The sequence below is a fragment of the Manis pentadactyla genome, chromosome 11 (genome assembly GCF_030020395.1).
Source record: "Manis pentadactyla isolate mManPen7 chromosome 11, mManPen7.hap1, whole genome shotgun sequence".
Classification (NCBI taxonomy): Eukaryota; Metazoa; Chordata; class Mammalia; order Pholidota; family Manidae; genus Manis; species Manis pentadactyla.
Genome location: NC_080029.1, coordinates 8,335,142 through 8,347,544, shown reverse-complemented (window position 1 = coordinate 8,347,544; position 12,403 = coordinate 8,335,142). Strand labels below are relative to the sequence as shown.

The following is a 12,403-nucleotide window of genomic DNA, read 5'->3' as shown; positions in this document are numbered from 1 at the left end:
TACTGAGTTCATTTCTATAGCGATCACTACCAATGTGTATTTGCCTTTTAGATATTTTTGTGAGGAAATAGAATTTTCTTTCTAATGAAAAATTCCTAGGACCATTTGGAGAAAAGTCACTCAGTTACAAAAAGAATGATTATGGTGATTTAAAAAAAAAAAAAGATCCTGCATTTGTTGATATAAGTGGCATATTTCTTTCGGGAGAGGTGATTATAGTAATGTAGTCATGTCTAATAAAGAAACCTTATTGTTTTGAGATAAACTTGAAATATTTATAGATGAAATCAATAAGATTTGGGATTTGCTTCAGAATAATCTCCGAGTGAAGGTGGGAGGACAGTGGATTGGCTTTGATTTGAGAGTTGATGAAGCTGGATAATGAATACACAGGGATTCATTATATCAGTTCTCTACTTTTATATATGTCTGGGATTTTCCATAATAAAACATTTAAAATTCATCTCTCTGTTTTTGAATGTTAAAAAAATACTTGTGATTTAATGTTTTTTAACAAATAAAATGTCCCTAAAATTTAGAATAATTCAGTTACTGTTCAGTTGGATAAGTTCAATTTCACAACTTACAGAGTCAGCAAATAATAAATTTACTAGTAAGTGCTGCTCCTGTGTTCTAGGTGAACTTCAAGTATTCTCCCACATGGGGGTGCTCCAGTACCAGTCAATGGAACTGCTAGAGTTAATACAAGTTTAACATGAACTTAATAATATGACAGGTCATTCTTAGAGTACGTCTATAAAAGCTGCAGTAGAAATAACTTAGGTGTTCTATATATTGCTAAAATATTCCTGCTTAATTTGAAAATTTCTCAAGCGTAGAACAGTAATTTTATAGTAATAGTCATGTGTATTTGTACTCCATTTTAACAACATTTTAGGGTGTTTTTCTTTAAATTTTTAATGCTTATGATAAGGTGCCATCCATTTCTTAGGAGGGAAAGCAATGGGAAAGTAAATGTCATTGTCATGTTGCAGTGCTTTGAACAATGTTGTGTTCTTTGCTCTTGTTCTCAGAAAACATCCAGTACAGACCTTTCTGATATCCCTGCTCTCCCTGCAAATCCTATTCCTGTTATCAAGAATTCAATAAAACTGAGATTGAATCGGTAAAAACAACCTCAGGGGTCCATAAACAATATCTGCCAACTCAACCTGTTGTCTTCAAATGCTAAAAAAGGAGAATGGAGGGTACAAGACTAGGCATGACTGAAAATGGATTTAGGTTATTTTGGTGACCTTTCTTACTGGGCTAATCAGCACTTGATCGGAAGTCCAGGTTAGTATGTGAAGCCAGGAGTACTATTATTTTTGTGTTAGCAACAGTTGCATTAACTATTTCAAAAAATTACTGCCTTCAGAAAAAGAAAAAAAACCTCAAGCTATATTTGTATTCATAATTGACATCTGGATTGGGTTTCTGTTTGATGCATTGTTTGGAAAATTTGCAATACAAACTGGCATAAGAATTCCTTGTTCTGATGATGCACTTTTATGTATTTTTTTTTATTAGAAAGTAGAACTAATTTTAGATTTTCAGCTTGATGGATTTTCATTTCTTCCTGAAGAATTTCCTTTACCATTAGTCTTCAAATTGGATGCCGTTGTGCAGTGGTGTATACTGTTAGACTTCAGAGAGGGGATAAGAGCACATCCAGTTCAGCCCTGTGAGGTAGCTGTAACCCTTCAAAATGAAATGTCAGCTCTAGGGTATATATTTGACATTGAAAAAATTACTAGGAAATACTTGGTTCAGTGTGGTCATGATTAAGAAATGACATATTGGTTTTATTTGTAGTACTGTTTATAGAGTGCATAAAAATCAGTGATGAGCCAACAGATATTTTTCTTTGAGCTTATTAAAGCTCCATATTCATTTGCCTTCAATCTGCTGTCTTTGAAACAAAGCTTTTTGCTCCCTCTTTCTTTTTCCCTTTCTGCTTGTATGCATAAAGTAGCATTTCATAAAAACACAAAATGCCAGTCTTTTCTTAAGCCATGATGTGAAACGAATGATCCTGTGTCCACATGGCACAGAACACTTAATTTTGGTCCCATGGCTGAAACTTTAGGGTGACTAAAAGTAATGCCTGTGAAACATGATACCTATCTTGGATGGCCATTTGATCTCTAACTATGAGGAATTTTGTACACTCCACAGAATCCTGTCTATAGTAAAGTTGATTTTCAATTTTAAACGTAGGCTAAAAGGCATTTTCTCCAAGAATTTTAAAATGATTTTTATTTTTAAGTAGCTGACCAAAATTTATCAGTAAATTTTACATGTAGAAACATTTTAAAAATCATTTCCAGCAAGCATTTAACATCTAGTCAGCTCTCTACTGCTTTTTCACTTTGTTTTAGCCTATCAGTGGGTTAGGAGCTCCTTTCTTTAAAGAAAATAATTCCTCAAAATCAAGCAACAGAAAATATCCATCTTTACAAGGTATGAGGGATGCCAGATGTTGATAAACTTACTCTTTGTTTAATCTGGACAAAGCAAACCTAATAGGTTTTTCTGATGAGCATGTTTCATGAATCGTCCATTGTGCTCCATTCTATCACATGTGCATTTTTCATGTTAACAATGCAGTTACTTAAACTCTTCCCCATCTTTCTAAATTAATTTTCCAAAGTTGGAGTGTAGTCTTTCTCCCCTTAGGCTATGCATTAATTGAGGCTTTCTTTTCACCATACTTTATGATGTCTAGTATACAACATTTTGTATAATGTCTAGTATACAATATTTCCACTTCCCACATCTTTGCTCTGCACAGTCACCTTGCCCTTCCTCCCACCACTTAAGAAAAAAGATGGTCATACTAACAGGTGAAGTGTACAAGGTGTCTGTGTGTTTTGTGTAGCTTCAGAGTTAGATTGAAATTGCCAGGCACAGATTTAGTCTTGTCATTTTGTTTACACATCGGGGAAAAAAATTCAGTTTATTAAACGTTTCATGTAACTGCACCCAAGTTTTACCAATCTGGAAACTTGGACCTTTTCTGTGTAGTGACTTTTTAATTCTAGATTTCATAACCTGGAGATCAGACTGTTGCTTTCGCATGATGTACGTAGTGTCTCATGACTGGAGTTTGCTTTGTTTTATAGTATCTGTACTCCTTGTATTTTTCAAGAGCTATTTTGTAAACAGATGATGTATTTCTCCATTGAAAACACAATAAAAAAGAAAAAAACAGCACAATCCCACAATTGGCTGGTTTCTTTTGATTGACATTTTATTTCTTTTGTTTTCTCAGTTGTATAATTGGTTGTACTTGTAAGTTTATAGTATGGCTCTAAGTGAAGATTTGCAAAAGAATTAGCTTTGGTTACATTTAGAAAAGGCTTGATTCTAGTTAATTTGAGCCATTAGCTGCAGCCTAATATTAACTACTATTTCACATTATCAGGTATCTATTTTTCATATAATTGATCATTAGGGTGGAAGATATGAATGTAGTTAGTATTCACTTTCAGCTGGCCCATCTTCTAAAATATTGTGTGTATGTATACGCTATACCTTTTATATGTATTTATTCCATTCATGTAGACAGTGTACCACTGATGGTGTTTCCTTTTCAAAGCTCTTGGTTTTCAAAGCAGTTGAAGCTTTATCTCTGATGTCAGCAGGTGGCACTGTTGTTTTTCAGTATATTTAGGATTATAGACCACAACCAGCCAGGATCTTAACGTTTCTCATTTCATTAAACCCAAATCAGATACTGCTTTCTTAAATGCCCAAATGCTCGACACTGCATATGTAACTCATGGGTTAGGAATGAACCGCTCTGTGTGTTCATGATGACCAGCTCCCGAGTTTGGTTATCTGAAGGGCTTTGAGTGGAACGATGGACCTCCTTATGTAAAAGCCATTATTCTTAGGGACCGTGCAGTTGTGCATATTTCACTCCTGAAATTCAAATTCTGGTACCTTTATTATATATAAAACATATAACCGCAATGTGAGGTAACTTCCTGTTAAAATAAAATTTAGCTTTTTGGACTGTTCAGTAAAAGGGAAAATACTATAAAAATTACCCTTGACTTCATTGTGAACACCAATAAAACTGAACTTGCTGTATTTTACCTTGATAGACACTTAAACATGGGACTGAATATCACACTTTCTGAGTTTTGTCATCTACATGGTCTTTTGGCATTTCATGCATTTGCTGAATTAGTGAAATAATTGACAGTTGTGTATTTTGTGGCTCTGGGTATATTCTGGAATAAAGTTCATATTTTTCTAATTAACACCTCTGTTTTTTTCTCCACACAGAAAAATGTTTTAGAGCTCTGCGTAGTATTAATTCTGGCTGCACTCAAGGTGGCAATAAATGATCAGCAGCTCCAAGTAGTAATTGATGTATGAAAGGCTAAATCATTAATATACACAAACTTGTAGACCAAGCTTTGGAAATATTAACTGTTAGTGTGTTTAAACAAATAAAAAAAAGATTAATTGTTTACCTAAAAAGGCATTGAACGGTCCTTTGGATATACTTTTCACCTATTTTAATTCTAATAAAAGAATAGTACAAGAAAAATTAGTTGCCTTTTGGCTTGAAACACATGGTGAATGTTCTGCTTTAGTCCTTTTCTCTTAGCTTTTCTTCAAATCAGACTCATAAGTGGCTGCTGTCTTAATTCAGACCTGAAATTGATAAATGAAATATTATAAGTATGTTCTGTAATAAACATGGTTTTCAGTCATATAGCAACACTTGGTGTTTAATTTTGTGTAATATCTACTTCTCATATTTGTATAATCAATTTTTCATCCTTTCTGTATACTTACCAGATTAAATATTCTTGTGGCATTTTATATAGCTTTATTGGTACTAAGAAAGATGGTATCAATATTGCTGAGCCATTTGTTCCAGAAGTCATTGTATGCACCTTGTTCTAGAAGTGATTTCATGTACTTGGGACTCATTTAAACTTCAGCTTTTCTGCCTTCCTGATGTGCTTCCTCACTATTACGGGGCTGTCATTGCAGCCAATCATACTGCATTTTTATTGAAAGGGATAGAAGTTTAAGTGCATTATTCCTTTCTTCATTCCTTCCCAATTCACAGGCCTTTCCTGTTCAGAAAGCTCACGTTTGTTTGAAAGGTTGTGGTTGTAATTGTGCTTTTTTTCTCTAATTATCTTTTTAAATGCTTCACATTTTCAGATAGCTAAAAATCGAATCTACAGAGGGCGAAGTATTTCAAGCTTATAGGGTTCAACCATGTACTATTTAAAATGTAAACTTTGAAAATATTCATACTTCAATGTCAAGACAACAGGGTCACTTTCCTTCTGTTTTGGGTATCTTTAAATTGTACTAGTAGAATGGGAAATGCATTATTTGAAATGAATAGGACAGTCTGTGTATATGTGTGCTTCAGTCAAAGCTTTATATTTTTACTATGCTGTTTCTAAGGTATAGGTTAGTGCCCTTAATCAAAAATAATTTCCTCCTTGCCACTGGACTTAGAGTTTTTGTTTATATGTGTTGTTATTATTTATTTTTTAGTGGTGAGACTGGATTTATGCTAAACCATCCATGCTTACTGGGTCCCACATTTGACCAGGGAAAACCTCAAGGGTGTGTTTACATTGTTTTACATTGTGGAATAAACGATGGGGGTCTGGCAGTCCCAGCACTGACTTGTCCTTGTCTTGAACTTGGCCTGCCGCTTTTGTCTTGGCAGCAGAGTTCCTTTTCCACCTGAGCGGATATCCCTGCCCCGAAACAGTTTACTTAAGATGTATCACAGCAAAGGGCATTGTCTGGAGCAGTGTGAATTCAGTTATATAGTATCAGGGTCTTAAAAACAAATTGTTTCTAGTTGCTGAACATTTTTTTCAACAATTGCATCAATGGGTTGAAATACAAAATAAATGAAAACCATTAAGTTTAAGGCTTAAGTCTTGGGCTACATACAATATAATTAACAGTTAAAGTGATAAAGTGTCATCCAGTGTAAGTACCATGCATCTCGATATTTGAAACTATCCAGACTACTTGGTTTTTATTTAACTTGGGTGTTTTTGATTTCATTAGTCATTTGATTATACTTGATTTAAAAAAAAAAAATCTTAAGTCTCTTAATATTCTGCCAGTCTTTTAGGAGCATTTCCTTAGTTAATTTGTAAGATGCTTTGTTTTGATCCAACAGATTCCAATTTGGAAATATGTATTTTGGTTAATTAAAAAATACCAGTTTTATGGGTTTATTATAGCTCATTGCAGTTATCTGTCTTGTGTTTTCTGATAGTGTCATGTAGTCCTGAAGTAGTAAAAAAAATTTTTTTTTTGGTATGATACAATTTTTACGCCAAGAGGACTTACGGAAATAAAAAAATAACAGTTACTTGTAGGGAGTAACTCCTGTCTCTCAGTCACTCCTGTTCTCTCAGTCCTCATACATACACACAGGTGGGTACTTGGGGTCCTTTCATATTTGAGGCATAAGAAAATAGGTATATGTATTTTAATATAATGTGAAATGTCCCAACTTTGTGCTTGTTCCTGGTGGATGCTGTCTTCTCTCTTGGCACAACACCCTCCTTACAAACTTTCACACTGTGTGGTGCCTGGTGCTATGTGATTTCCAGAAATCTGGCATGAGAATTGGTCCTTGTTTGCGTTTTCTGACTGCAGTGGAGCTGTTAATAAAGAGATTGATGATAAAGTTGTTGAAAAGAGACAGTTGGGCAGAACTGCTCCCTGTGAGTGACAGAGGGCATGCTCTGCCTTCACAGCCAAGAAAGCCACCCCCAGCAGAGAACCGGCCGTGCCTGGACGCTGTGCCAAGACTGTTAGGAGGAGCTTTATTGCACTGTTAGGCTACTACATCTCTAATTCAGCCTTGTTTCCCATTCCCATTTTTATCCTTAAGTTATAGAATGCTCAGGACAAATATATTTGCAAATATGACACAATTCCCAACTGTAAAATAATTATTTTTACATATTCTCAAAAGCACTTATAATTCATACTAGTTAAGTAAAATTTTTTATTTAGAAAATACTATAATCTTTGTAGAAAGTCTACTTTCTTCTGGACAACAGTCTCTTCACAATTATGGGAGGCCAAGTGTGACAGCCTCAAGAAAAATCACTGGCTACAATAGGTGTTGGTTATGGGGTGTTATGTTATTAGTCATGACAATTGTATATATATTTCATCTCTCACTGCTGGTCAACTTAGGCTGCTGGCATTCAGTTAAGCAGTTCTCTCTCTTTGATGGGCTACTAGAATATTTGGCACTCTACTGACTAAAGACACAGATTTTGCCTATAATTTAAAAATTGTCCTAGGTTATATATTCTATTTTCTTGAATATGAGATTATTAGATTTCTCTTTTAAGGATATTTCCATATCATTGTGGCCCTTGTTAAATGACCCAAATATGAACACTAGTTTCTTGACAATGTGACTTGAACTGGTTTATTTTGCAAGTATGGTTTTTGCCCCCTGCCAAAACTTGGGTTTTGTCCAACAAAGCTTTTTTTTAAATGTAAATAACTTCATAGAATCTCAGAGAAGGAACCTAATGAAACACCTAGTTCATCCTTGTCCATGACATCCTCAGCCATTTTAATTGAGGAGGAACTCCGTATCTCATTTGTACTGCTGCATAGTGTTTAGAATTTTAGATAAGGCTCAATTCAAGGTGGAAGTGGTTTCCTTGATCCACAGCAGTCTTTACTATTCCCTTTAGAAGCAAGATCTGACTCAACTCTACTTCCTTTAACATGAGACCTTCAAAACAGGTTTGGGAGTTGTCACTTGTTTTCTTATCCCAAGTAAAATATGCTGGGATGTTTTATGACCATAATGTGTTAAGACCACAGTGGTCAGATGAGGCCAGAGTACCTTGGCTATGGCAGAGTCTGAATAACTTGCCTAAGTGCACCTGGGGCAGAGGCACAGGAAGCCTTGAGATCCAGTGCCTGGCTGTGGACCCCTCAGGCCTTCCTCTCCACAGCCCCAGCAGCCCTGGCCCTCCTTCACTGGGTGGCAGGGCCAAGTGTACATGAACTCCAGGAGGTGGTGGTCCTCTCCTCCCTGCCTCAGAGCCCAGAGAAGACAGGCGACAGCAGAGAACTGGAGTCTTGGTTCTTGGGATGTGGCCCTGGGCTGACCATTCATGCTGGAACCAATTAGAAGCTTGGGGTTCCATGGAGGATAAGAGACGAGGTCTAAGCTTTTTGTTCAGTGAAGGGCTCAAGCTGCTACTTGTGGTGGAGGTGCCATTGTGGTAGGGGTGCCTAGCATCTGGTATAAGAATTTAATTCCATAGGATATTGGATCATCTGTGTCAGGCTTGGTACATGCTAGAAGCAGTCATCAGCAAAGTTGCCCAAGAAGCCATTCATCTTGGCTGCCATTTCATCAGACGTTAGCTGAATTGAAACATTCAGTGAACACCTTTTCTGTGGCAGTGGAAAAAAATGGCTGCTTTCAAGTCAGAGCTGCATTCAGATCTCGGCTTTAGCTCTTCAGCATTTACCCTGGAACATTCATTAATCTTAAAGTTTTGACTAAATTTTAGGTTTAGTTGGGGTAGCCAAAATGATCTGTGGCAATTTGAGTGTTGGTCCAAGGTAGGATCTAAAACTTTAACATTGGAAGAATGTTGAATGTTTGAGATTGCATTAAAGTTTAAAGTTTGTGTCAGAGCAACATGACAGCAGGTTTTGTTTGTAAGTATTCAGCCAAATATTGTCACCAGTTTTTTGCTATTTTCTATCTAGTTGGTGGGAGTAGCCTGAACCTGCTCTGCTGGAGGTCCCCAGGTAGTAGTGGACAGAAAAAAATCCTTTTCTTATGATTTGTTAGTTGGATATTGCCAAACCTTGGTCTTTTAGTTGAACTGTCCTCCATTTTGCATCAAGTCTTGCACATGAGGCTTCTGAAGCCGCCGGCAGAGTGTGTTAATGTCTCCTGAGTGCTGAGAAGTGAGCCTGGTCCAGTGATTTAGAAGCAAAAGCCCAGGCCTTCAGGAAGGACAAACCCTATCTTTCTGTCCATCCAGGGCCAGGTGACCATGGACAAGTTGTTCAACACTTTTCAGTTTCTAAGTAAATAGTAATTCATTCTTCGTAGCTTAATTCTTACCGGAATCTGATGGGACTAGCAAGTAAATAGATGTTTAGGGAATCAGATTTTTTTTTTCAAATGCTAGGTTAAACCCACGTTGAATTTGTTAGAGGGCAAGTGCAAAGGCCATTTGCAGGCTACAAATATCTACCAAACCACCCTCTTCAAATTGCCAAAGCTGTTTTCCTGGTGAGAGATTTGGGCAGGACCAGAGTAGAGAGGAAGAAGTCTGGAGTCAGGAACCTCCTTCGCTTTTAAAATTAATGTGAGGTGGAGGTAGACTGATATCTTCATCAGACAGCTCTCACCTCACAGACGCAGTGCACAGCCGAGTAGACGGCATGCCTGCCTGCTGCTGGCTGAGCGTGGGAACAGTGAATGGACCTGGGAAATAGCCCAGACCGTAAGCTCGTGTCAAGCAGTACGTAGCAATGTATGGGATTGGTACTGACATGGTAAGTGGTGTCACCATTTACAGATGAGGAAAACAGGTTTCGTTTGTGAAACACCTTGCCCACGGTCACACAGTAAATTGGGATTTGAATCTGCTTTAAAAGTTAACTCTTGAAATAGGACCTTGTGTTTTCCCCATGTTAAGATTATTGCCTTTCAGTGTGTCTCTCTGGCTATCATCACTGAAAAGGCCAGGGTTGCTAGCTCTTTCTGTATAGGCTTCTGGTTTCAAAACAGCTGGAGTGCATTTCTGCTGTCTGGATTTCCTTGAAGCTGGCCTACTAAAGGTGAGGAGGGGCAGGGGTTTGCAAAGACAGGTGGTGAATGGCTGTAGGGGGAGGTGGACTTAAGTAAGACAAGGAAATTAATGCATGTTTATTAGTACGGAGAAGGTTCAGGCTCTGGTTGGTACAGGTAAACCGACCCATTCATATCCTATTCGCATAACTGGTTTGCCTAAAATTTATATTTAAAATACAATTTTCCATATTGCTTAGAATGATTCCTTATTTTTTTTCTTGTTAAGCCAATTAAGACATAAGACCACTTAGAAGAAATGCTAAAAAAATTTTAAGTGCTCAGAATTAAATAAAAATACCAACAATGAATGATACCTTAGGGGTTGCTCAGGAGGTGCTGTAAATATCTGAAGGTATTTGATAAATTTTTCTTAACAAAATTAAGGCAGAAATGCTTTTAGAGGAATTAGATACAAGTTAATGTTTAAAAAAATAGAAATTACTTAAAAATAATTTTTTTGTGGGGAGGGTCTTGTTGATTATATATAAAATGCCATGACTGGTAAATATTGTTTACAATGTGGATTGTGGGTTAATGTGTTATTTGGCAAATAATTCTTGGGTGAAGTGATTTTAGGCATATTTGATGCCATGTAGAATTTGTTAATGTTGACTTTTTTTCTGATTACATTAGGGATATTGAATACTTGAAAAACATGAGAAGGTATAAAGAAGAAAATCAAAGTCTATAATCCTGCCTCTCAGCTAGTTTTTAAAATCTTATGTATTTTGTCTCTCATACACCTTTTTTTTACACATAGTTGAGGTAATCCTAAGTAAGCAATTTTATATCAGAAGTATTTTCCCTACAAATGGTCATGGCTGTTGAACAGGTATAGTGCATCCTAATGAGCACCCTCTGGAGTGTGGCCTTAAGGACTTGGAGAGACATGTGGTGTGTAGACCCAGGAGGGGCAGTGGAGAGGAGCACGGGTGAGCGGGCGATGGGGAGACTGGGATTCTTAAGGAGATGATTGAATTACGGCGGTTCATGGGTGATTTGCTTTGTGTTGAAATGAATATCCTGTCAATGGTTAGAAAAGTAAGTTCCAAAAGTTTTGCCTCAGCCCGCTCTTCCCTTCATCCACCCCCTTTATTTTTGTGAGGTAGTAATGTAATTCTAATGGATGCAGTTCTTGCCTCCTGTGAGGATTCGTTCACTCAGCAAATGGTCGCTGATCCTACTGAGCCTGGTGCTGTCACAGAGAATGAGGCTAGCAGGGAGAGGCTAGGTAGCTACCTTGTGCTAGGCACGTTAGGACACGGGGGGACAGCACATGTAGCTGCTATGACAGCTCTGTCTGGCAGTTCCCAAAGCCCAGGTCCTTTCTGTTTGGAGACACTGGTTCACTTTCATCAGATGTGTAGAGAGACCCTGGGTGTACATGGTGAGCAAAACCCGCACCAGCTCCTGGCCTTACGGAAGCTCCCGGTTCAAGGAGCAAGGATGGCAGACAAATAAATTACAAATCATGGAAGGCTTAGCCTTCCAAAAAGGACAGGAGCCCCCTTTATTGGGTAAGCTTTGGCCAGATGCAGGGTTCGAGGGGGCAGCATTTTCTGAAGGAAGAAGGAGCTCGGTGACCTCAGGAACAGGAAGGGTGCCAGTTTCTGGAGCTCAGTGAACAGGAGCTAGGGTGGGAGAGAGGTGCACATCTGGCTGTGCTGAGGGAGCATGCAGCTTCTTGGTGGCCTCGAGGAGGAGGATAGAAAGTAGGTGCCATTTGCATGGTAATTTGGTGGTGGTCACAAGCGGAGTGGGGGAGCTAGGGGCGCTTGCTAGGCTGGGCCAAGGGCTCATGGGAAGGCACGGCGGGTGGAGAGCAAAGCACCAGAGGCCAGTGCTGGGAGCATGAGTGGTAGGTTAACCAGAAGGAGATGGTGCAGCCCTGTCATGAGGGTCTTGGGGGTCATCAAACATTTCAACATACCAAGACGTGGTCCAAGCCCTTAGTGGGGTCATGACCTGGGTGGGGGAGAAAGGAGTGCAAACTGAACTTGACAGAGGTGCGGCTCAGTCCCTCTTGGGCTGTGCCTGACCAGCTCCAAACCGCCTACTACTTGGCTTGCATTGTGCCTAGTATCAGCAGGCAGCCAGAGAAATCATCCTTTGCCAGTGACCAGCCTGCACGGAGATGCTCCGGGCCCTCCCTGTCCTGTCCTTGGCATTCACTCTTTCAGATCCAGGTCCAAGCCCTTCCCCTTGCTTCTTGCTCACCCATACTCCTTGACGCCAATTCAGCACTCTCAGGTTTCTCCCTCTTCTCTCTTCCTCCCTGATCTGGGTGTTCAAGGACCAATCACTCTGCCCTACAGTACAGAATAACACCCTGGCTCAAACTAAGTGCCATATGGGACCCCACCTCACTGGATCCTTCCAGCAGCCCTACGAAGGAAGGTATCAACAATCCCGGGTCCTGATGGAGAGACTGGTTTGTTCAGAGGGCCGGTGCACGTGCTGTTGGACGCTGGGGCTCACTCCAGTACCACTGTGCCCTCCCTGCGTCCTCCAGCTGCTTGGCTCTGACGCCCAGGG

At 38.9% G+C, this 12,403-nt stretch overlaps 1 protein-coding gene across 2 annotated transcripts in view; it reads left to right on the top strand.

Annotated features, from left to right (window-relative positions):
* PAPOLA (poly(A) polymerase alpha) overlaps positions 1 to 3,219 on the top strand; it is a 74,287-nt gene extending 71,068 nt beyond the window's left edge. For both annotated transcript variants that reach the window (XM_036882354.2, XM_036882353.2), the window contains exon 22: positions 1,035 to 3,219. In XM_036882354.2, the coding sequence (XP_036738249.1) occupies positions 1,035 to 1,130 (96 nt within the window). In that variant the 3' untranslated portion in view covers positions 1,131 to 3,219. The remainder of the gene's footprint in view (positions 1 to 1,034) is intronic.
* The last annotated feature ends 9,184 nt before the right edge of the window (positions 3,220 to 12,403 follow it).